At 45.5% G+C, this 25,175-nt stretch overlaps 1 protein-coding gene and 1 long non-coding RNA gene across 2 annotated transcripts in view; both read right to left on the bottom strand.

The window, feature by feature from the left end:
* LOC144134947 (uncharacterized) overlaps positions 1-25,175 on the bottom strand; it is a 107,502-nt gene that overhangs the window by 52,224 nt on the left and 30,103 nt on the right. The window lies entirely within an intron of this gene.
* Positions 3,445-7,348, bottom strand: LOC144134946 (uncharacterized). Its single transcript, XM_077667738.1, has 4 exons — positions 7,193-7,348; positions 6,337-6,430; positions 5,727-5,802; positions 3,445-3,668 (listed from the first exon to the last, which is right to left on the bottom strand). The coding sequence occupies exons 1-4, from the start codon at positions 7,206-7,208 to the stop codon at positions 3,507-3,509; spliced, it is 348 nt and encodes a 115-aa protein (XP_077523864.1). The 5' UTR covers positions 7,209-7,348; the 3' UTR covers positions 3,445-3,506.

Raw genomic sequence — 25,175 nt, 5'->3', positions numbered from 1 at the left:
TTTCGACCACCTGGGGTTCATTAGCATGCACTGACAACGCACAGTACACGGGCCTCTAAAATTTCGCCTCCATTGAAATTTGACTGGTGCGGCCAGGATCGAACCTGCGTCTTTTGGGACAGCAGCCGAGCGCCATAACCACTGAGCCACTGCGGCGGCATCATTGAAGGAAAGCCGCAAAAGGAGACCCGCGAAGAGATACAAGCGCACAATAACCCAAAGCAGTGAAAGGGCGAAGTGCACTCAAAGGTCACTGGCATACTAATGAATCATCTAAAAAAGCAAATTCCTTACGGTGAAGGTTTTCCGATGGCTTAGCCACACGTGTCCTTAGCCTTACCGATGTAGTAAGCCTCAACTATCTACCGACAGATTTATCCCTTCCATAAACCACTGATGTGTTGTGGAAATTAGGCGTGCAAAGAGACATGTCATCCTCAGATTTGCATTCACAAGATTGAGCATACAGTGCCAGATTAGAATTTGCCTTCCCCCTATAGAGTGAAAGTGCTCAGTCAAGTGCAAATTCAAATATCTGCCTGTCTGCCCATATTAGTTGCAGCCATAAGGCAGTGGAACGCAATAAACTTCATTACTTTTGCAAGTGGTGAACCTTTTTTTGTCACACTGTCCATTGTGGACAAGTACCCAGTTTTATCAAGCCTTTTTAATGGCGGCGCAAAGGCCTCCTGTCTTGCACTTCGCTGCTAAGACAACAGCAGCATTACGCTTTCCCGCGACTTTTTTGAGACTGTGAAGTACTGTGGAGGTAAGGTGTATCAGCATCATTGGAGTATGTGCTCCTTACCCTCGAGCGAGTGAAAATATACTATGACAGGTTATTGAGATGGGCAAGTGGGAACCCAGCTGCTTGGAAACCTGCTACAAGAATGCGTCCTCAGCCGTGATGGCATGACTTATCTAAAGCTGATGTCATGCACTCGATTGCACACCCATCAAGTGTTTCCATCTTTACTGACCTTAACCAGCGACAAATACACCTCTTCACCATCCTTCCCCAACAACGAGTGGTCCGACTCGTAGCTAAAAAGAGCCTTCCCCGATCTTTAGCTGTAGCCCCGACAAACATAATCGTCCACAGAGCGCAAGTCTGCATCAAGAAACTGCTAACGGTTCTGCTTAGACAATTCTGATGTAAAAGACAGGCCTTGACCGCATGCCTTAAAGACTCCTAAAACATCTTGTGCCAACTTATCTGAGCCTTCTATGTCCAGAAAAATTACAGTCATGAACATAACGAAATGCTACTATGCCAAGGTCTTCCAAACAGGGCTCTAATGCCTTATTGACTTTAGACAAAAAAATGTTGCTGAGCAAAGGAACGACCTGCGTGTAAATACCACCCTGCCAACTGACAAATACGGATTTTAAGTAAAAGGACAACAGCCCCAAGAAGCCAGCAACCGAAATCACGCAATCATCTGTAAAAGCATGTTCGTTGTTCACCCTGATGCAGTTTGCACATACCTCAGAGGTCTATCATGTGACAATGAATAGTGCAGGCCCTCCATGTCGATGCTCACTGCAGAGCACCTGCCCAGGTTGCTGTCCACAAGAAACTATACCTACACAGAACTCCACTTTTGTGAGTTGGCAAGGCGGTATTTACATCAGAAATCAGGCATATGCAGAGGGTCCCAGGTTGCACTGTTCCTCCGCGACATTCTTCTGTCCAAAGTCGATACCGCATCACAGCCCTGTTTGGAAGGCCTCGGCATAGTAGCATTTCATTATGTTGATAACTACCTAATTTTTTTGCACAAGGAGGGCTCAGATAAGTTGGCACAAGACGTTTTAGAAATCTTTAGGCATGTGGTCAAAGTTTATCTTTTAGGTCTTAATTTCACTAAGCATAACCGTTTGTAGCTTCTTGACTTAGACCTGCGCTTTGCGGACGACCACATATGCTGGCGCCAAAGCCCAAGATCAGGAAGCCTCTTAGCTACGAGTTGAACCACTCGAGGCTGGTGAAGGACAGGTTGGCAGTCACATGCATCACGACTTTTTATGGAAGTCATGCCGTCATAGTGTTTAGAATGCATTCTCGGAGCAGGTTTCCAAGCCAATGGCACCTGCGTTCCCACTTGCCCATCTTGCGCACCTGTCAGAGTGTGTTTTTACTCTCTCGAGAGAACGGAACACCGTTCACATGATGCTGACGTAGTTGAGCAGCACAAAAAGACGGGCTCTATACCTTACCTCCACGCCATTTCGCACCATCCCAAGAAAGTTGCACCAAAATATGATGTTGCTGTTGTCTTGACCGCTAAAAGTAAGGTAGGAGCCCTTTGCTTCTTCGTTCAAACTAGGCTTGATACAACTACGGGTAATCGTCCGCTATGCACAGTGGCAGATAAAAAATGTTCACCACTTGCAAAAGTAAACCAGTTTTTTGCATTCCACTGCCTCGTAGCTGAAACTACTATCGGCAGACAAGCAGATATCTGAATGTGCGCCTGGCTGAGAGCACTTTCACTGTATAGAGAGGAAGGCGAATTTTCACCTGACACTGCACGTTCAATCTCGTGAATGCTATCGGAGGACGACCTTTCTCTTTGCACGCCTGATTTCTGCGGCACATCAGTGGTTTAGGGAAGTGATAAATCTGTCCTGATATAGTTGAGGCTTACTACATCAGTAAGGCTAAAAACAAGTGCCTGGCTAAACCGTCCGTGAACCTTCACTGTAAGGAATTAGTTTTTTAGATGGTGTACTAGTACATCAGTGCCTTTGGTTATTTTTTGCCCTCTCACTGCTTTGGGGTCTTGTGTGCTTGAATCTCTTTGCAGGTCTTCTTTTGCCACTTTCCTTCAATAAAATTTCAGTTGTTAGACCAGCCTCATCTTGTGCTCATATCTTCTCCTATTTTGTGTCTTCCGGCTGGTTTTAAGATGTAATACTGAATGCCGAAAGAAAGCCATTTTAGAGTCAAGTGCACTTATAATGGCCACAGCTATAATGAATGTTCATTTATTACAAAAAATAGTGCTTACTTCATTAATTTATGCATGAAGTATATGACACTGCATCAAAATAAAAAAGGACTAAGCCTCTAACCCTTATGGCCAAACTGCAGTTACAGCAAACAAAAGGACACCATAAACCTGCCCCACATACAAAAGCTTGCACTACAGGCCAATGCAGAAATAAGATCAGATTACTTCCCAAACTGCATGACACTGCCACGCAAAGTAAAGATTGTCACAGGCAATAAAGGAGCAACAAAAAAGCGAACTGTAGGTAGAAGCCAATCTCATACAGACAAGCTACAAGGTCAGGCCAACATAGACGTGGAAGAAATTTGAAAAAAAAGCCACAACAAGCATATAATTTTTAAGGTTTTCACAGCCCTTTAAATGGCAAATACTTTCCTGAAAAAACATAACAGAAGCGGCAATTTTTTTTCGGCAATCAATTTTTTTCATGTACTTCATTATTCTTGAAGCATGGGCGGGCATAGAGTAGTCAGATTAGTGCATGCGTTCCTAAGCAATGCCATGCCAAAAACTGTACTTACAGAAAAAGCTTGCCTTACTGAGTGAATACCACTGGCCATCCACTAATTTCCCAGCCTGCTCCAGGTCCCTGGCAAAAATCACACGCAACTTGGTGGCTTGCACAACTTCCATGCAATTCTTGGTCTTTAGCTGGAAAAAAATTGAGGGATCAGTGAGATATAAAATTTTACATCATTGCTTTGTTTCAATGACCGACTAAAAAGAAACAGCGGTTTCTGTGAGCGCAACTATTTTTTCACACTAGCTTTCTACAGTAAACCATGTTTATCGCGACCTAATTCACACTGACTTGCTGCACGGCCCCAGCACTACTGTGTATAGCTCTATGGTTTCAAATGCTTGTTAGCTCTGAGCCCTTCGGCTTGCACTCGTTAATGCAGAGAACCTTGGAAAGGGCAACCAGAGCTTCGAGCTTTAAGCCATAGGTATTCAGAAGCTCAGTGGTCTGTGGGAGAACTTTTGGCTGGGTGACACAGTAGCAAAGGCTTCTCCAGATACTTTCACTCCATTGCAAAAAACTCGCACAGCAAAGACCTGTCCTCCATTTTGCATTGCAGAAACAATCACTGAAATTCAAAGCACGCATACTAAATGCACACCTACCTTCCAACACAGCTTCATAATAATGGGTATAATTATTGGAATGAAATACCAGTCAGTACATGTAGTTTTCAGTTTATCCAAAAATTATAAGCAACCGACAAACAATAAACATTAAAAGAGAAATAAAATAACCAGCATTGTTTAAAAAATCTGTCAGAAGAATTATGTGACATCCACTACACTCCAGCAGTTCTTCGCCTTTGTGCACCTTCAAACCACACTTTCTTACAGGCACATTTGCACAGAAATTGGGTTGAACCTGATCTTTAAGAATCTTTTTTGGTGCAACAGTAGGAAGAAACCAGGTTTTACCCAAAAACGAAGCACCCTACACATTGCATCACAAGCCCAGATGGTGCACTTGAGTCGCCTCTTATGCTTATGCAAGAAACAGGAACAGAGATATCTTGACTAAATCAAAAAAGAGGAAGTGCAGTGCATGTGTAATGCAGAGAAGATATAAGCAATACCACACTAAAGCACTGGGAGGATTCCAAGAGTAGGTGAATGCATGAATGGGTGGCAATCAGGTGGCTAAATGAGATTAGAAAATTTGAGGAAAAAGGGTGGTAGCATGTGGCACTGGAGACAGTTACCTAAAATGAACTAGAGAACCATTGTTCTGCACTAATTTTAACAGCACATTCACACGACAGACAAAATCACTAACTCCAGGAACAGACTGAGCATCATGAAACTCAATGTCAATCACCATTGCAAATGGCACCAGCACCGCAGACTGCACATGAGGAAAAGTAGACATATTTTTGCTGTCAACTTTGAGCAGCAGTCAGCTGCGCTTTTAGGAGCAAAGCTCTAAAGTACGGCAACATTGGCACTTTGTTTTACTGACATGAGAGTGGTTGTGAGCGTGCAAGTCCCATGTTTGTTTTGCACCAAATGCGTTAATTGTGAGGTATGTTTAACTAAAGAGGGGCATCTAACATGGGCATCAGCTCTTCATTACTTCCCTTCTATATCCCTCCCTTATATCACGGTTCAAGTGTCCACCAAAATGGGAGACAGTTACTGTTAAGTTTCCTTGAATTTTCCTTCAACTAATTTTAATTTTTTCAAGTATAAAGCTTTAAGAAGATAGAGGTACAAACTGTGCAGTATAACCATATGCTATGGCAATAAACCAGCAATAAATCTGTGCTGACAGCAGCTTGCCCAGTGCATTGCAAGGATACTATACCATACAAGGATTGGTGTCATCGTGCAAAGTTACATTACTGACTGACAATTTGGTCTCTGTGTCAGAAATGCTGGTAAACCATCATTGTAGAGCACAATGTTTTTAAAGGGATAAATGAACATATAGGTCCTTTTCGAGGACACATATGCATACCAGGCAACAGGTGTGCAATGTCAAAGCACGTTTATGTTAACAGCAGCTGCGTCAAGAGCTACATCAGCGACTACATTTTGTAAAAGCCTACAGTTCCGGTAATTATAAGCTGAGGTACTGCTGTGAAGTGCATGTAGAGTTTCATGCATTTCTAAACCCAGCTGCAAGCCTATATTGAAAATATTTTTCAAAATAGGCAGCTAAGATATGCATCACTGAAAAAGAATAACTACCATGAACGGATCAGGAGGGATGACACAGCCGAAGGCAGGAAGCACGCATGGCCCAATAGATGCTGGCCGCTGGCAACTGCAAATAAATACATCCAGAGCAACAGCTGTCAGTGGCTGTAGCCATGTCACGAATGACGAGAGAGGAAGTCGTCTACTGCTTTAAAAACTAAACTTAGACGAAATATAAGTAAATAAAAAACCAATGAGCTAGCCCATGACAAAACAAATGAACAGATTTTATGTAATGCACCCATATACATTCTTTGAGAAGAGTCACCATGACTGTTATAACCACACTGAAAGATGAGCTGGCTGAAATACCGCACACCAATTTGAATATAGGATGTGCAGGTTTTCATTAATTCCTATCATGGTGCCTTGCACCAATGTCTAGGTATTAAATTGAAAGTTGCAACCAGTCTGCCTTGGTTAAATGAAGAGAGAGAATGGAAAAAAGCATGCCTTCACTAGCAAGAAGCTTGATATCTCACAGCACAGCTTGGCATCATAGAAAAATTGCTAGCGCATTTAAGAAATCTGCAAACAATTAAAAGCTGCACAAATTTGTCGACTGGTAATGCAAGTAAGGGCAAGAGAAACAAAAAAATACCAAAGAACACTCGTGAGTGCAGCGAAGGGAGGTCTGTGGGTAGGATCCCGTGCCTGGGAAGAGTTCCGAGCTCGGAGAATCGCCGGCACCACAGCTGATGGCACGCAACCAAGAATAAATAACAAAGCGAAAATAAGTAACAAAAAAACCATCGACAATGGCGAACGACTTGAATGCGGGCCACAAAAGCGAGGGATATAGCAAAAAGGTAGAAATCCTAAATAATTGTGCAGTTGCATATCCGACAGCTCGCAGTGCTCAGAAGGAGAGGAAGCATCAACGTTTACAGCTCAGGAGACGCAAGATTGATCTAACTTTGACATAACACTGCCTCAAATCCTGTTCCACTGGGGAAGCACAGACAAGTTTACAAATGACAAGGCGATGAATATGAACTAGCCTTTCGCATGCGATCACTGTCTCAAAATTTAGTATGACGCATATTAAGGCACAAGCACTAATCCGATGAGTACTAACCCTGAGCAAAATAGTGCGGTGTCTGATCGCAGCTGGCCTAGCGCGAGCGATCCGCCGCGCGGCACTTCTCGCTCATCGTCTTCTACGCAGTGCAAATCCATGCTTTTGCACCGAGTGTCGAAGCGCTAGCAAGCGAAAGCGTTACTCTGTTGTGATATCTGGTGCCATTTTTATTTACCACGGCACGCGAGTAATATATGCACATAAAGACAATGAGAACAACACTTGTCATGCAGGATATAGGCCCTGCTTTTTTGGCGCCGCATTATAGCTGCGGCAACCGCAGGCGGACTGCCTCCACTCACATCCCTATATAGCCGCATACAAATAGCGCGTGTGAATACAGATCATTAGCATAGAAACGCAGAGCGGGACTCACCGGCCATGCGATTCATCCAGGCTTAGTAAAACGGCGCAGGAGTCTTCGTTCCCCCAAGAGATGAAAAGACGTCGCAGCACTCTTCATGGCTTACCCGTTTAAACTCGCCAATGTTGACAGGCCGAAATCCTGGTCGTTGGCTTCCAAAACACACTCCTGGGGCGCGATTACGGATCAGTCTCAATCGAAATTGTCTCAAAAAGTGTATCATTTGCCTCTCTCCTATTGGTCGGCGGCCATTTTGATTTTTTTCGTCACTGACTGACGTCGTAAATGGCGCAGAAGTGGTGACGTTGGCCATCTAATTATGCGGGCAGATTGAGACGATTTTTTGAGACTGGAAAAGGTAGTATCAACACGTTTGAGACAGAAAATGGCGGCTGTTTACATCGTCGTATACGCGGGTGACCGCGCGAGCAACGGTGTCGGAGGGTGCATGAAGACGACTTTGACGCGCGGGAGAGTTATTTCGAGGAGACTGCGCAGTGTCTGTGCGACGAACTCGCCGTTGAACTGGGAAGTGCGCGGGTGAGTGCGCTGTCAGTGGAGCGGCAGGTGCTGTGTGCGCTGCGCTTCTTCGCCTCCGGTGGGTTTCAAGGCGCCGTTGGAAATGAAGAAAACGTCGGCGCAGCCCAACCGACTGTGAACAAGCCTTTGCGGCGGGCAGCGGAGACCAATGTCAACGTTGGGTCACAGAAGGGGGGTGTTCGCTTTCCGAGGAGACCCGAGGAGAAGGCGGCGGCGAAGGAGGGTGTCCTTTGCCTAAACTTTCGCCGCGGCAGCATCTCCGGCGTCGTCGGGTGTGTCGATTGGGCACTCATCACTATCAAGGAGTCTGGGGGCAGTGCTGCAAACGAGCCGCAAGCGGTTCTACGCTGCGGACGTAATAGCGAGTATACCTCGGCCACTGTTTTTGACCGCATGAGTTCAAGTGCTACAAGTGCGTGAGCTACAAGTGCGGGCCTCGGCAGCAAGAGTGAGTACGGGCTGTGCTTGTTTTTTGTCAGATCTGTGGCGCGAACATGTGCATCCTGGCCGTGGACTCGCGCTGACCCGGATCCTTCCGCGAAGCGTTTGTCTGGCGGCATTCCGAGGCGGAGGAAGGCCTGCTGGACGACGGTGATTTTTTTTCTGGGTAAGCAGTAAAATAGCCGTGTCACCCGTCGGGCGAACTCAGTCACATTTATTGAGCTCCAGCCCTATGCATTTGGCCGGATCTGCTAAAGCTACAAGAATCAGTCTGGACAGTTACACAAATGCAGACACTTTACAGTATGATACAGTGTATTGCCACCCTTTCCTTTTGTTAAATATAATTGCCGCAGAAACACAGGACACATATTACATTGTTGAAATGCATATCCTTTCCTGTTGAAGAAACCAAAGCAAAATGCACCTGACAGTGCTTGTGTTTTGTAGGCAATCATAGCGCATCATTTATATGAATATGGTGGTAAAAGACTGACCTTACAGTAGTGCTCACTTATACATCTAAATCCTGCATGTATGTATGCTCTTGAATGTCATATTCAGCAAACCCTGGTTGTGGGCTACTTGGCGTGAGTCTTCTACTGTATAGCAGAGTGTCCTGTAATGCTGTTGAGATCACTGAGAAAGGACATGCTTAACTGCATCATTTTTTGTTATGCAGGAGACTATGTCTACCCACTGGAGCCATGGCTGCCTGCACCAGTTGCAAGACATTACAGACCTGACTCAGCAGAAGGCCTGTACAACACGCCACATGCTTTCACACAATTTGTGGCTGAGCGCTGTATTGGTGTGCCGAAGAGCTGCTTCCGTTGCTTTCAAGAGCACCGGATGCACCAGTGCCAGTGGAAGTGGACAGTGCGCATCATCACCGCACGTGCTGCACTTCACAGCCTCTGTTTGGATGTGCCCATATCAGCAGAGGGTGCAGGCGACACTGCCTCTGACCCAGATAACAACGGGCCACCTCTAAATGGTGGCCGCCTCGTACAGACAGGATCCCTCCTCACCTGCCTCCTGAGAAGAGCATGCGGTGCTGTACTTTTGGCCTCTCTAGGACGACCCGTCTCCAGAGGAAGGCGTACCGAGGGATGGTGCTGCGGCAGTTGCGATGGAAAATCTAGCGTCCAGAGACGACTCACCATGCTGGCATAGAGAGTCATATCAGGCACTCTTCCCCTGTTTCCACTGTCATTTCCTTGTGTCATTGCACAACACACATCTGCAAGTGTGTGAGCAATTGTGTGATGTGGTTGTGCCCTTGGCCAACCTGTGTGCAGCGAGAAGCCAGCAGTGACAAACAAGTGCCCCCCACCGGCTGCCACTTCATTTTCAGTGTGTTTGCTAGTATATCTTCCAGTCCCTCAGCAGCGTGTTGCACAGTCTCTTCCTGAAGACGGAAAAGGTGTTGAAGCAGCTCGCCCAATTTCAGAAAAGCATCATTTTGAACTCTCTTTTGTCAATGCTTATGTCAGCCCACCTGCCCCTTCTCTGCTGTCTCCTTCCAGCTTGGTGGAGTGCCTGTGGTGATTACCTGTGTGACGAACATGCATGAACCAAACGTGTAGTGCTGGAATAAGGCATGAAATATTTGTGGTGCTTGTTGGAATCAAAAAGCTGTTTTTTATTGCATCATACATTCAGTAAGCGTGTTTATTTTTTTAGGCACAGCATTTGACACGAGTGTTTCTATTGCAGAAAAGGCAGTGTACATACAAGCATACTTTACCTTGATGTACAATTACCGTATGGCATTTCTGAGTGCAGTTAAGAAAAAAAATCTGAAAAATTGAGTTCAAAATGCATGTTTTCTTTCACAGAGGCTATCTGTACAATAAATATGGCATAGTACAGTGTACATGATGCATTTTCCGGACTACAAAACATTTTGGCACATATAAGTAGTGTAAATACCAAAGCTAAGCATTTAGCGTAATGGTGTTAGGGTAAGGGTTTCGCTCTGTGCTAAAAGCTGTACCTACTGCAAGGAAACCGCTTTACAACAATGCATAATAAAGATTGTAAGGTGCAGTGGCTACAATGACTGCTAAATGACTAGAACATCTTCACTGATAGACAAAGATGTGTAAACATCACAGATACATCATCAAGGAGATGGTGTGTGATTAGAGGTTAGTTTACAATCACAAATCATGCAACACCGTTACTGGAAATGCTCTACAGCTCTAAGAATATACAGGCAGCTCCATTGTGGGAAAGTTTGAGCACTCGGTTATTGCCCCATAACTGACACCTAGCTTGGTTTGCGTAACACAGGGCTATGAAGTCTTGTCCATGATAACACGAGACGGTGACAATGCCGAATGGCCGGACAAGCTCCTTGTGCTCTCATATAATATGTGTGATAAGTGCAACTGCTTTCAAGCTACTTTTCGCCTAGGTATTTAATGTCCGAGTCATTTTCAACTGGCTGTTCCCTTTCAAACTGGAGTGGCCTGTATACAGGGTGTCTCAGATATGATGGACCATAATTTAAAAAAAAAACAAGTGGTCTTCCGACCTGAAAGGAAGTGCATGTTAGAAGCTATGCAAATTATTTAAAGCCCGTCAAACACTGCCCTCACCAAACCCAGTTATACCAACATCACTCCGCCTGCTGAGCAAAATACAATATTACACATCACTGCCCTGTCCTACCTACCTCACTGCCCTGGATCATATGCAATGGTTGACCCTGGATCTACTACATGATCAGTAAATAACGTTAATGGAACAAGCACGTTCTCTCCTCGGTGACAATAGCAAAGTTATCAAGTCAAGTGCTTCCTTTCTCTCTAAACAAAGTGGAGCATAAACATCACAATTTCTGCATCTTGCACAGGAAAAAAAAGAAACTACGGCAACAACTGAACATAAACCGAACGGAGCTACAAAAATACAAACGGAACATCAAGTGCTTAGCCCGATGTGGGCGGCAACACTTGGTTACGAGGCAGAAGTGTGCTGCCACAGAGGCAGGCCGTGTCGGCTCTCATTTCCCGCACCGAGATTGCAAGCTATCAGCAGCTGCACCTGTCTGTCGGCAGTTGCTTCTATGTGATGATTCATGGTTTGCTGGTATTTTCTAAAGAAAATAAACAGAACCACACGTCACTCGGTGATCGATAGGCGCCGACCGAGAACACAGACTAAAGTTGTCTTCGTCGATTTTCGAGCCGAGCGCTGCTTGTAAGTTGATCTCGGCAGGCCCGTAGCATTCACTGCCTTCAATCAGATTTTTCTGCGCACTTAAGACATCCGCAAAGTAGGTACCTTGATTTTAGACGACACGCGAAAAAACAGGAACTAGCCATGGAATCAGCTGTTTTCTTGCAGGCCGCCATGTTCACGTTATGCCACTGCCAGCGCGCCCTCATGGCAAGAGAAGTTAACCTGCAGCAAATTTAATTGCAAAACTGAGAATGCTTCTAATTTTCCCTCGTGTTGTTGAGATTGCAACACAGTTTACTACCAAAATAAAACATTACTTGTTTTCTTCATTGCGTTTTTGTTCATTTTCAGACTAACATGTTCACGCTATACCGCGGACAGCACACCTTCGCGGCAAAAAAAGTGACTGAACAGCAAACTTAATTGCAAAAATGAAAACACTGCTTCTTTTTCTTGGTGCTGTTGGGTTTGAAATACAGTTTCTTAGCAAAATAAAACATTACTCGATTTTATTCACTGCGTCTTTACTGCAAAACATTAGTCTACGGTCCCTTGTCGTGCGAATAGTGGTTTCGGGGCGGAGCCCACCGCCTCCTTGCTCCGCATTGGCCGATTCGGCGGTCGGCATTACTCGGTGTCGTCATTTTGACGTCACTGTCTCAAAATTGAGACAGTTTTTTGAGACTGATCCGTAATCGCGCCCCTGCTCACCTTCCTATTGAATGAGTTCTTCACACGTGTCCGCCGTACAAGTACTCAAGCAATGCCTCAAAGAGGCAAATAATACAAAACACGACCTGTCGGTTGCGCTGCAATGGCGCCGACGGCTGCGCTTTCGTGTCGGTGTCGGTGAAGAATTACAACCGACAAAAAAAAATTTGCTTTTTAAACCATGAATACTTATATTATCTTCACAACGAAGACACTGCATTTATTTTAAATTATTTTTAGATTATTTAAGAATACTAAAGCGCTTTCAGTTACTTTTTCTGGCATGTCGTTTGTAGAAGCTGCGATCCTGTGATCCCCTGAAGTGACCCGGATGCTCTAGGAGACGACGGAGCAGACGACGGTGTTGACAGAATGCAATTTCGTTTGATGCCAGATAAAATCACTAAGTTGCGACAAAAACAGCGAAGAAAAGCGCCGTATCTCAAGCTGGCGAATATCGTGGATAAGTTGAACGCAATGGGCACTATGGAGAGTAGCTGCGATGCATTAATTTGCGCGACACTGGCACGCTCACCGGAGATCATGAAACTTAACAGCTTAATCTGGGACCAGTACAAGCGGAGTGCTTTGATATCAACTGCGTTACGAAACTACGTCGATACTTGCGTCTCACTTTTGCTAATATGCAACAGTGGTTAGCACTCGCCGCATCCTGATCGCGTGTAGTTTAACAAGCAAGAGCCCACTAGCGCATCGAAGCAGGCGTGTTTTCGAGCTCGTATCGTTACGAAAAATACGAGTTGTTTCGGCACGTACTGGAATTGAAGTTCTCAGCCTGTGCGTCACGGACGGTGACGATGGCGTCGCGGACGATCTTAACTAAGACTCGCCGCAAAGCAGCCGATAACCCAAGCATATTTGCGTTAAAGGTTGTTCACCAGTAGTGCAAGCGTGGGCATAAAGTATCGCTCAGTCGCAGCGCCAGTCGCTCGCTTCTCGATTTTCCAGCCTTCCGAGTGAAGGCCGCAAGCTGTTGAGCAAATCAGTGCGCCAGCGGGAGTGAGCGAGGCGAGCTTTCGGGAACGACGCCGCCCGCGGGCGCGCCGGGCAATGAACTACGCGCTACCCCCTGGCTGCCCTAGTCGTCGCTAAGCCTAGCCGGTTTCGCATCGATGCAGCAGCTGAGTGCACTTCGAAACTGGCTAGCGCTGAGGTGCTGCTCTCGTCATCGTTTTACTGTGAACCTCGTCTCATAGTAAAACAAAGATATGCTCGGTTTCCGCGACACCTTCAGGAGCGGAGCCAGCTGAGGCCAGGGGAGCCGCGATTGAGCAGCAGCAATTAAAGGCGCCGTGGGGAGACATTTGTTTGTATTCCTGTTATCGCTTCTACCAACGACTCGATAATGGCCAACGATACTCCATCCGACGGCTTAGCATGGACTTGAACAAACATTACTGTCGCATTTTTCTGACGCTGGCGGCCGGTATTCAGGCTGGCATGCCGCGCCCGTACGTTATCACGTCGCTCAACTGTATGGCCGTGGTGCACATCAAAACCCCCAGACATCCTCCTTTTCGCTCATATTGTCATAGCACACAGTCACACTGGGACCAGAGTAGTTTAGAGGACCGAGCGCGGATGCACAGGAGCTAGACTGTGTCAAAGCAGGCGAAACTCTTTAAAGCGCGCGGTTGACGTCAGTCTGAAGACTTTATTCTCATTTCGACCGAGAATCACATCGGTTCAAACTCGCCGGCCGCCGCATTTCACCTTCGGCTGCATACGCTGCTGTCTATATTTAGCGACATTTTCGTGTCACCGTCATGAAATTTTTTAGTGAAGGCAATGAACGACATCGTAAAGTATTTGGTTTTGCTATTTTATGATAAGCACCACGTCCCTGCCGCTAAAAAAAAATTCTCCGCCAACACTGCATCAGCGTTGGACTTAAGAGCGTTAGCTACGAGAGCTTCAAGTGTTTAGATCGGAATGCTAGATCGGGGTGCTCAGCAAACGTGGAGAAGACAAAATACAAACATCTGAGGGCATTTCGTTTCGGAAACATTCGTTCTAAGATACAAGCAGCGTCATCTACTTCAAAGATTTTGCACTACTATTGCGATTTACAGCCACCTTCGCTATATCCGGTATGTTTCCTTCTTATATATCAGTTAATGAATTTTATAAACGTGTGCATTACAACAAGATGAATTGTTTGACTGCATCCGGAACTCTCTGCGACAAACGATTAGGCCTTATTGCTGTTTGGAAGTCCCCGAAATGCACGGTTTGGGGGCGAAAAGGTCGTCGGTGCGAATCCAACATATATTTTGGGCTTCATCTAAATATTTATTTTATCCTCAGGAAAATGACAAGTCAAATGACACCACATCGATCGTTATGCGTCAAACGGGCGGCCCCCAAATTTGATGCAAATGGGGGTCCCCGGGGTTCCACTTCGATAGCCGCTATACTGGCATACGTAAAACGGATCGAAGGTATCTGTGACAACTGAGGCTCTACGCGCCCGCTGTTGCTATGTGATAAAGTGTGGTAACTGTCTTGGCTAATTTGACCTTCCCTGCAGACATATGTGTCCTTGACAAACGTAAGTAGTAAGAGCTGACGCTCTTAAAACTGAAACGCGCGGAAAAATGATATCGAGGTTGCTTTGAACATTTATACAGAGAACTGCGTGCATGTACACACATGCTGCCTTTGTGTAGCCGGATGGTTATGGCGAGTAATTTTCCCTGATTGACGATTAACGACATTCTTTTCCGCGACGCATAGAAGTGTCCTTGGTTTTTTTTTGCGCATATAGTAGTAGCGGTACATTATGTTACATGGCTTGAACATGTCACAGAAGCCAAGAGGACACTGACTTTCAGTAGCGCCATTCGACTTGCGCACACCGATTGGTGTGCAGGCGCTGTCGTGGCTGCAGCTACATGCCGCCACCGCAAGAGCGTGCGGACACGCAGGCACCGCTGGCTTCGCCGCTTGTGCATACAGATTTTGGGCTTTCAAAGCCGCATTATACTCTTGAGCATGCACTACTTTCGTCACATTGTCATGTGGGAACAGAAGGGAATTAGGTGAGTGCTCGAGCAGTGCCTCTCCTCTAAGCCAATTCTCGTTCGGTGAGAGAGCCAGGTCGCGGGAAGCGAGTTGAAAACTCGATTCGCCAATGTGAATGAGCACTTCATTTCGCTCGGTGCCCGTCACCAACAGACCAGAGCACCTCGCATCCTCTTCGAGACTCGCCACAGTGAACGCGCTTTGAAGCACCTTTGGTCAATTTGATCCTATCGCTGTCACACGACCGCACGACAGTATCTCTAGAATTCTGCAGTAAAATATTTACCCTCATTAGCAATCTGTCGTATGACGCATCCCACGATAGGTAACTATTGCGCGGCACAATCCACGACAGGTATCTGTCGCGTGACTCATCCCACGACAGGTATCTGTCGCGCGGCATATCCCACGACAAGCTGTTGTGCCGCGCGACAGGCCGCACTACAGGTACTTTTGTCGCGTGAAAAGAGGCGCGCTAGAAGTCTGTCGCGCGACTGAACCCACGACAGGCAACTTTGCTGAGGCCCGCAATCTCTGTCGCGCGGTACGACTCCCACTGTCGCGCGACAGTACCTGCGACAGAAACCTGTCGCGGGACAAATGCTGCGACAGGGACCTTCTTCGCACGACAAAATGCAGGAAAGATGTCTGTCGTGCGGCTGAACCTACTACAAACAACTTTGTCGTGCGAAAGAACCCACGACACGAAGCTTGTCGCACGACACAAGGCACGACAAGACAGCTTGTCTTGCGACACAAAATTGTGTCGCGCGACAGATGCGCGACAAAAAATTCTGTCGTGCGTTTTGACCGGGTGGGAGACAGCACGGATCCCGCTCAGGGGCAAAAGGACTCAGTGAATGGACGGGACAACTGTGATGTAATTATAAGTTTCGCGTCAGAGAGCTTTCTTAACTATGGCCCCTGGTGAGGTTTTTCTCTTAGTCGTTCTCGGTTTGGTGCCACGCGTAATGAAAAAACACAGAATTATCTGGTAATGCAATGAATTCATGCATAAATTTAAGGTTGCGTTTTGAAGAACATCTATAATTCATAGAAGAAAATGACAGGCGATCGGTGCGCTGATCATAGAGAGAACCATATCATTAGACTTTCATTTTTTGTGTCTTGACATGACAAATCACATTTAGTTTTTTACGTTAATCTTTGTGAACAATTAGTCATTTTGTTCATCTTGCTTGCATGCTTCAACTTGGTTTCTACTGGAGAGCAGGATCTTCTGTCTGTCACGGATGGACTCTCCGATGGAATTTCTGCTTGGCTCGCAAGACGCCCCACGTCTTCCACGCTTTGTACGCAGCTCGCTGAAGGTCCGGCTTCCATCACACCTACGTGCAAGCACTGCTTCGCGCCGTTTAACAGTCAAGAGAATCTTGCACGCAACCAGTTCATTAAAAGTCTGGCATCCGGCACGGGCGCCGCTCTGATATATAGATACCCTTATCTCGTGACATTCCTCCTCAGCCTCCACCTTCCACATTAACCCCCCGCCCACCTTCGTATTGTTTTCAAGACAGCCGCCTTCCCTTCTGATTTTCATCAGCTATCCTTTCTCCACTTTCCCAAATGCCATCCGCGGCACTAGCAGGTCGCAATGCGGGGGCTCGATCGATCGCATTTAAAAGATAAGACTGCCATAGAAAATCAATGGGGAGCTCATTTAACGATATCAAAAACGTGCATAGAAAAATAGAAAAATACAGGACTGCCGTTAAATAATCTGCGGATATATTGATTTTTTGCAGTGAAATCTTACATTACCTAAAAAAATGCGTTCATAAGCGGTTTCCAGGTCAAAAATGTTGTTGTGCATAATCCTTGGGTATGATAATGTATTCTCAGCCCTGCTCCCTACTGCTTATCGAAGATATCACTTCTTTCGCTCCTTATTTTTGTTTCGGTCCCTTCCTGCCTGTCTGCCCGCCTGACTGGCTGTTATTTTGAGGCCTGCTTTGTGAAAACCTGTGCAATTGCGTGCATATATACCAGACGTTTCAGGGAAGACTAAGTAATTCTGCTTAATTTTTTTAGTAAAAACATGGCTTTTGCGGCAGGAGGGGTGTAACGACTCCAAGAGATCTGTGAATATAAACTAGAGAATGACCTCAAGCATACGTGGAAACTAAACCATTACGCTATCGCGTCAAAGATTTCAGGTGGAGCTTAATTGTCTCCTTCAATTTTTACCTATTTTTTATAGCAATTTCTTCGTTTAACCATGCCCCTGTTTTATTCCTAATTGGTTAAAGCCCTTTATAATACAGTGGCGTGGGCAGGGCCGCTTTATTTTCAATTATTTTTAATAAGCCTTACCAGAGTAAAACAAATCACAGAACAGCCCCTAACATCCTTTACTCAAAAAAGATAAGCTAGCACTCTTATTAAGCGGCATTAAATAAGGCTTACCATTGGGGCTAGCGCTATGTTAGCGACATAATGCAAGAGACAGCCAACGCAACACTCACTACACACTCCCAAGCCTTTCCCACCCCTTCAGCAGCCCCGCAGCTCTCGCAGCAATGCGCGTGACCCCAATCCTTTTGTCCATCCAATTGTTTTTGGACCATTTGCTTGCTGGCAGCAGGCAGAGATGATGCGCCTCCAGAATAATTAGGGAGACTCGCTGATTGGTTGTCAGTTTCGGAAGCATAATTCCTGGGCGCAACTAAGGACAAGAAGTATGCATTGAAGGCAAGTTGCCAATTTGGCTACATCCCATTGCGTTGGGTTTAACATGCTCCAAATACCATTACCGCCGGGTCAGATAGCAGACAGCAGCTGTAACTTCTGTATATTTACCGGACTCGGCAGCTTACGCTGTTCACAATTCGTATTGATATACGGAATGCCATATATTTCCAAGCTGTTCTTCATGCAGCCATTGTTGTAAAAAGGTCACAGGAGGCGCCGTTAAAGCTAACGTTTGGTCCGTACAAGAACTTACAGCCTAATTGGACGCATTCTTCTTTTTCATTTTAGGTGTCGCTAAATAGAGTGTCAAGATGGTCGGCCATGGCATTTCGTTTTCATAAGTATTGAACAAACCGCTCTCTCTTAAGTGCGGTGTTCACCGCACCGTCTTGTAGCGTTTCCTTCAGAACTATTTTTTTATTTGTTTGGGTTTGCCGATAACTGAAGCGCACTTCTTGCCTCGAATTCTCATCCCTAAAAGCTGCTAACTTTATTATGAGCTTTGGAAATGTAAAGTCACTAAATTTAATGTAACTGATGTCGAGTTTTCAAATACAGTAAGCTGGGATGGTGATGTTCATTTCTAACCCCTTATTCTTGCACACCGGACCTATTGTAGTTTGATTTTGGGAACGACGACAAAACAGTCACAGAAAAATTAGTAAGTTTACAAAAGAAAGTGGTGAGTGTCATTGTTAATGCGCCATATTACTTCACATACCTATGAACTATTTGATAAATGTAAAATATTTAAAGCAAGCAATTTATTACAATACCAATTATTTCAGACCTACTGTGCATGTTTTAAAACAATAATTTATTTCATGCAGAACTCTGCCAATTAAGCCTCTACCTTAATGCGTACCCCACTCGTTATAATTTGCGGTACAGTCCAACACCCCAAAAATTGTTGTGCCTTGCAATGAATCATTAGGTTACAAACTTCATTGAGGCTAATTGAGTTTTATAAGCATTAAATAGGTGTTTGTCTCCTTTCTATGGAAGGATTGAAGATTTTGTTCTCTCATGTATTTTTGCGATGCTACAATATTTTTTCTTCTGAATTCATTTTTATGTGCACCGTTTACTCATGTGCTAAGCAGGCACGAAAGTCCCGAGAGTTTCAATTTTTCTACTGTGTTTATATGTTCTTGCTTTTCCTTGCATATCCGCTGTCACTGCTCGTTGTTCTTTCCTGTAAAGTTATATTGTATTATTTCTCAGTAATTCTACACTACTAAACCAGGTGTGTCCTTCACTTATCTGAGGACCGCATATACACTATGTGCTTCTGTGCAATTTTTTCAAATCTGACTGATACTATACGTTTGACCTGGTGCGAGCTGTTGTCACGTATGTAGAAGCAGCCGCCTGGTCAAGCTTACACTTAGAGCAGCTTTTCGCTACTACGTAATAATTGTCTAAACAAAAATAGAGGTTTGAGTTGATTCAATTTTCGTTATATAAAATAAGTTGGTGCTCGAGCATTCTTGACATATTCCGTCACATTCCTTGCTTGAGTGCAGATGTTTTTGAGCTTTTCTGCGACGGCCAACAGCGGCCAGGAAGTATCCCGCTGCCATGAGGCAGACACTGCGTAGCGATTCACGCCGCAAAGTTCGATAAATCATGGTGTCTGGAGGGTGTGCGGATTGATAGAAGGAGCGCCATATAGATGAGCCGGCTTTGTTGCAACAGGATATCGGCTTTAATAGCACTCCGCATGGTGAGTGCTATCTGCGTCCCGCGTCTGCCGTGGGCATCGACCGTGTGCGCCTGGACCGAACCGCCCGGCTCTCCCCCATCCCGCCAGACCATAACTGTCCACGCCGCTCACACCAGCCCCGTCCCCCGGCTTGACCAGAAGACACGACGAAATGACAGTGGCGCGGGACGTAGCATTCGCGATAGGCCAGCGGCCATTAAATAATCTCTAACCCATCGTTTATCGCGCCTCGTTCTTCGACTGGCCGCCACGTAACAATATTCTACTCTTGGGGACGCGAGGGACTTTAGAAATTACGGCGGCACTGAGTTTCTATTAGTTACTCAAAATGATTGTAGGTATATCCATCGGATAGACACAAGAATAAAGGGTAATTTCAGTTTTTTTTCGTTCTTATAGTTTTCGTATAGATGGAAATAATTACTTTCTAAAATAAAGTTTTATTCCATTTAATATTACAGTTTTGCTCATTCAATGCATTATTTTAAGGTGGTGGCTGTTTTTTTTTATTTGTAGGGAGCTTACCCTAGTGATATGACTGGCTGCAAGCTTTCAAACTCAAATTCTTCTGGTGTAAAACCCGGAATACATGGAGCGTTTTTGAGGGGATTTTCGTCCGACGGCGCAGATTTGACGCCCGGCGTCAAGAAAAACGCCCGCCGCCGCCGATCAGGAACGGCTAGATTTTGACGCGGCGTGCGCGCGTCAGACGCTACCGGAAGTGCCTGCCGGACTCACTTCCGTTTGTATTCGGCGGCAGCGGCCAGCCGTCTCAGCGTCCCTTGAGCACTTCGCGCGCGTTATTCACCCTCCACCTTTCTTACTTGCCAGATGGGATGCACCTAGAATTTCCTCTTTATTTTCTGCTTGTCTTCTATGTCCCTCATCTTCATGAGCAATAATCTTTTCTTTAACAACAGAAGACGCCGATCGGCCCCCATGGACACTGGCCTTGGTCACAAGAATAGAAGCGGCGTGTTCTCCCTCGCAGTAATGCTTCCTGCTTGCCGTCTGCTCGAAGTAAATGAAAACTCTTTTCAAAACTGGTTTTCAGCAACGAGAGCCACAAGCAATGCACAGAACGAAGCTCACATGTAGTGTCTGCCCAATCCGCACCGCCATTTCAGTCGCACAGGGTCGCCAGACGAAACAGTTCTGGACAACTCTCTCCGCTGAACATCCACAAAAATATCGAGACTATACTAAACATACCTGAAAATGTGTATAGACATAACTGTAGGATATTTATTGCCTAATTTAATAATTATAACACAAGCAAACAACATATAAGCATTGATCGTTCATTTAGTGGTGGCCAAAACATTTTTGCCTTGTCTGGCCACACTGCGGCGGCGTTCGCCGCTCTTACGCCTCATGTAGCCTGGCCAGCGTCCCTCCGGCGCGTTTTTTTGTCTACGCGCGATAATCGCAGGAGAAAAACGCCTCATGTAGCCCCCGCTTAAAAGTCAATCTACTTTTTGCAGCGTCATCTTCAAACTTATTTGTTTATTTATGTAAGCTCCTATGTTTCGTCATGTATGTCTCCGGGGCTCGAAAGTGCAGAGCAAAGCGAATTAAATATATCCAATAACTGGAAAGAATGTTTGCCGATATGGTAAATTTTCCACTTTCAATGTTCTTATTGAAATCAGCAGTTTCTAGGGATTAAAATTCGAGCCAAGAAGTGCGCATCAGTTCTCTGCCAGCCTAAGCGAATAAAGAATAGTTTGAATGAAATGCTACAAGACGGTGCGGTAGAAACAGCACTTAAGAGAGAGCGGTTTGTTCCACAGTTATCAAAACGAAATGTCATGACCGACCATCTCGACACTCTATTTAGCGACACCTAAAATGAAAAAGACGAATGCATCCACTTAGGCAGTAAGTTCCTGTAGCAACGAAACGTCAGCTTCTACGGCACCACCTGTGACCTTTCTACAACAATGGATGCCTGACAAACAGCTTGGAAATATACGGCATTCCGAGGAGCAATGCCACTTGTGAACAGAGTAAGCTGCCGGGTCCGGAATGTACATTCGTTACGTTGGGGCAACCTAAACAGAATGAAAATAATAAGCCGCACAGAGAAGTTACAGCTGCATGCGATCTCTACGCCGCCCTGCCGGTAATCATATTTGGAGCATGTTAATCCAAACGCAATGGGATGTAGCAAAATTGACAACTTGCCTTCAATGCGGACTTCCTGTCTTTCGTTGTGCCCAGGAATAATGCTTCCGAATCTGACGACCAATCCGCGAGTATCCCTAATTATTCTGTAGGCACGTCGTCTCTGTGTGCTCCCACTAAGCAATCTGACCAAAACAATTCGATGGACGAAAGGATTAGGGTCACGCCTATTGATGCAAGAGATGCGGTGCTGCCGAAAGGGTGGGAAAGGCTTGGGAGTGTGTAGCGGCTTTAAGCGTGGGCTTTCTCTTGCATTATGTCGCCAACAAAGCGGTAGCCCCAATGGTAAGCCTTAGTGAATGCCGCTTAATAAGAGTGTTAGCTTATCTTTGTTCAGTGAAGAATACCAGGGGCTTCAGTGTGCCTAATTGTTTTATTATTGTTATTCTTATGGAAATGAATCAAAATAAAGCGTCGCAACCCACGCCACTTTAACGCGACGATCTTTAGCCGATTAAGAATAAAACAGTGGCATGGCTAAGCAAAATGTGTGCGCAATGCAGAAATTGAAAAAAAAGCTAAAAATTGAGGGACACACTACACTTAAGCTCCGCTTAAGATTTTGACAAAATGCCGTAATGGGTTGATTTCAATGTAGGCGTAAGGTCGTTCTCTAATTTAGATCTCTGGGAGTCATCACACCCTTCTGGCGCAGTGGTGCAGCGGTTGAGCGATGCGCCGCTGCCCTGCGATGGCAGGCAATTCCAGCGGGGGGCCATGACCGAACCAGGTTGCTGTTCCTGACCAACGAATCATTATTTTTCTGCAACCTGCTACAGTGAGCAGACGGTTCACTCTCCAGTGGGCAGGATGTTGACGACACCGCAAGGTCACGTTACCTAGTTTGCACACCTGCTTCATAGGTTGCCTTCTGGAAAATCCTAGCTTCAGCCATGCCTGTGATTTTTCACTCACAAAGGCGACGCCGACAGAGGTGACGTCGGATTTTCCGCGTAACGAGGCATTTAACACTATCGCGTTAAAATGACACTGCAGATAATGGGATATAAAAATATTTTAAATGTGCTCTCAAAAGAGTGCTAATAAATTTTCTGTATGCCTGGAATGGTAAAGAGCGCCGATTCCCGAATATTTTCCCGCAATCTTCCTATCGTTTACAACAACCAATGTCTTGCTGTTGCAACGCTGCTGTCTTGTTTGATACGTCCATTGCTATATGTTGGTGTACTTTACACCCACAAGGAACAGAAAACTCGGGAAGTGGTTGAGGCTTTCGATATCGCAGAGGGTCAGAAGAGGTGCATCAGCAACACATCGATTATTGTCAGCGATAAGAAGATGCCTTACTTGACAATGTTTGGTTTTTATTGTTGTTTTATCTGTGTGATCATTTTTATGCCCCTGAGTGTTCCTTTATACACGAAGGTTCTAGCAAACAAAGCATTTAGTGGCGAGCCAGTGTGTGTCCTGTGACTTTCTTTCTCTAGACCCTCGTCTTTTGCACTTATTTACAGTAAAGCTGTATATACCAGCAGTATCTTACCCTTGCTCACCTATTGGGAGAATCGTGGGGGCTAACGCAAAATGTTCAAATTAAGGACAGCGAAGCGAGCTCTGGAAATAAAAATGATAGGTGTAACGTTAATTAATTAGGAAAAGGGCAGAGTGTCTGAGCGATCAAACACGGGTTAATTAAATCCTAGCCTAAATCAAGAGGAAGAAATGGGGCTTGGGCAGGGCACGTGATCCGAAGGCAAAATAACCGCTTGTCTTTAAGGGTAACGGAGTGGATTTCAAGAGAAAGTAAGCGTAGCAGGGGGAGGCAAAAGGTTAAGTGGGCGGATGATATTAAGAAGTTTGCAGGCATAGGATGGGCGCAGCTAGCAAAGGCACACACACACACACACACACACACACACACACACACACACACACACACACACACACACACACACACACACACACACACACACACACACACACACACACACACACACACACACACACACACACACACACACACACACACACACACACACACACACACACACACACACACACACACACACACACACACACACACACACACACACACACACACACACACACACACACACACACACACACACACACACACACACACACACACACACACACACACACACACACACACACACACACACACACACACACACACACACACACACACACACACACACACACACACACACACACACACACACACACACACACACACACACACACACACACACACACACACACACACACACACACACACACACACACACACACACACACACACACACACACACACACACACACACACACACACACACACACACACACACACACACACACACACACACACACACACACACACACACACACACACACACACACACACACACACACACACACACACACACACACACACACACACACACACACACACACACACACACACACACACACACACACACACACACACACACACACACACACACACACACACACACACACACACACACACACACACACACACACACACACACACACACACACACACACACACACACACACACACACACACACACACACACACACACACACACACACACACACACACACACACACACACACACACACACACACACACACACACACACACACACACACACACACACACACACACACACACACACACACACACACACACACACACACACACACACACACACTTTGAGTGGAAGCGAATTGCTTGGCTAAGGCAGCTGAACGGAAGCGGAAATCGGAGTAACGAGAGTTTAAGCGTATCTTCGCACTCGCCGCTTCAGTGGCTAGACGACAGCTTTTGCGACGCTCATTTTGGGAACATCTCTCGGCCGCAACGACTGTCGCTGACAGAATTTCGTATTATGAGGCCGCTAAGGCTTTCTCTTTAATAAGATATTTGAAAAATATAATTAAAATACTTTATTTGGAGCTTTTACGTGTCTTTGATAGATGTCCAAGTTTGTAAAAGCATAAAAGAGGGCTCAGTGTTATATTGAGCCTAAATATTTAAAGGAAATCAGAGATCTAATTAAAGCTCTAATTAACACTTCTTTAATCCTAATGAACTACGAGCTTCTTCATTCTTTTGCAAAACGCAAAAAAACACGTTAATTAGCTTTCTCATAAAGCGTTATTCAATATGTGACACTTCCTTTTATATCTTCACTAGAAATTATCGAATGGGCCTATGTTTGAGCATCATGCGGGGTTCGATTCTTACCAGTGCCGAATGTGCACCTGAACAATAATATTAAAAAGCTTTTCCCTGGCCTGGTGCTCGTCGCCTTTGCGGTGAAATGCATGAAATAATTGGGTCTCTGATCCCGCCTTGCGTATATGAAATACCTAGTGCTAACGCGCTCTTTAGCCACATATGCTCTCGCGCAAGAAAAGTTCATTACACTG

This window comes from Amblyomma americanum, chromosome 5 (genome assembly GCF_052857255.1).
Source record: "Amblyomma americanum isolate KBUSLIRL-KWMA chromosome 5, ASM5285725v1, whole genome shotgun sequence".
NCBI lineage: Eukaryota > Metazoa > Arthropoda > Arachnida > Ixodida > Ixodidae > Amblyomma > Amblyomma americanum.
The sequence above is the reverse complement of the archived record's forward strand: the minus strand, read 5'-3'. Positions and strand labels throughout refer to the sequence as shown.

Bases quoted from the DNA above. Each gene is read 5' to 3' on its own strand.
- LOC144134946 (XM_077667738.1), bottom strand. The intron at 5,803-6,336 runs GTATTTTTTTGT...ATTTATTTGCAG, and splicing joins GCACTCACGAGTGTTCTTTG to TTGCCAGCGGCCAGCATCTA. The intron at 3,669-5,726 runs GTAGTTATTCTT...ATTTTTTTCCAG, and splicing joins TCCCTCCTGATCCGTTCATG to CTAAAGACCAAGAATTGCAT.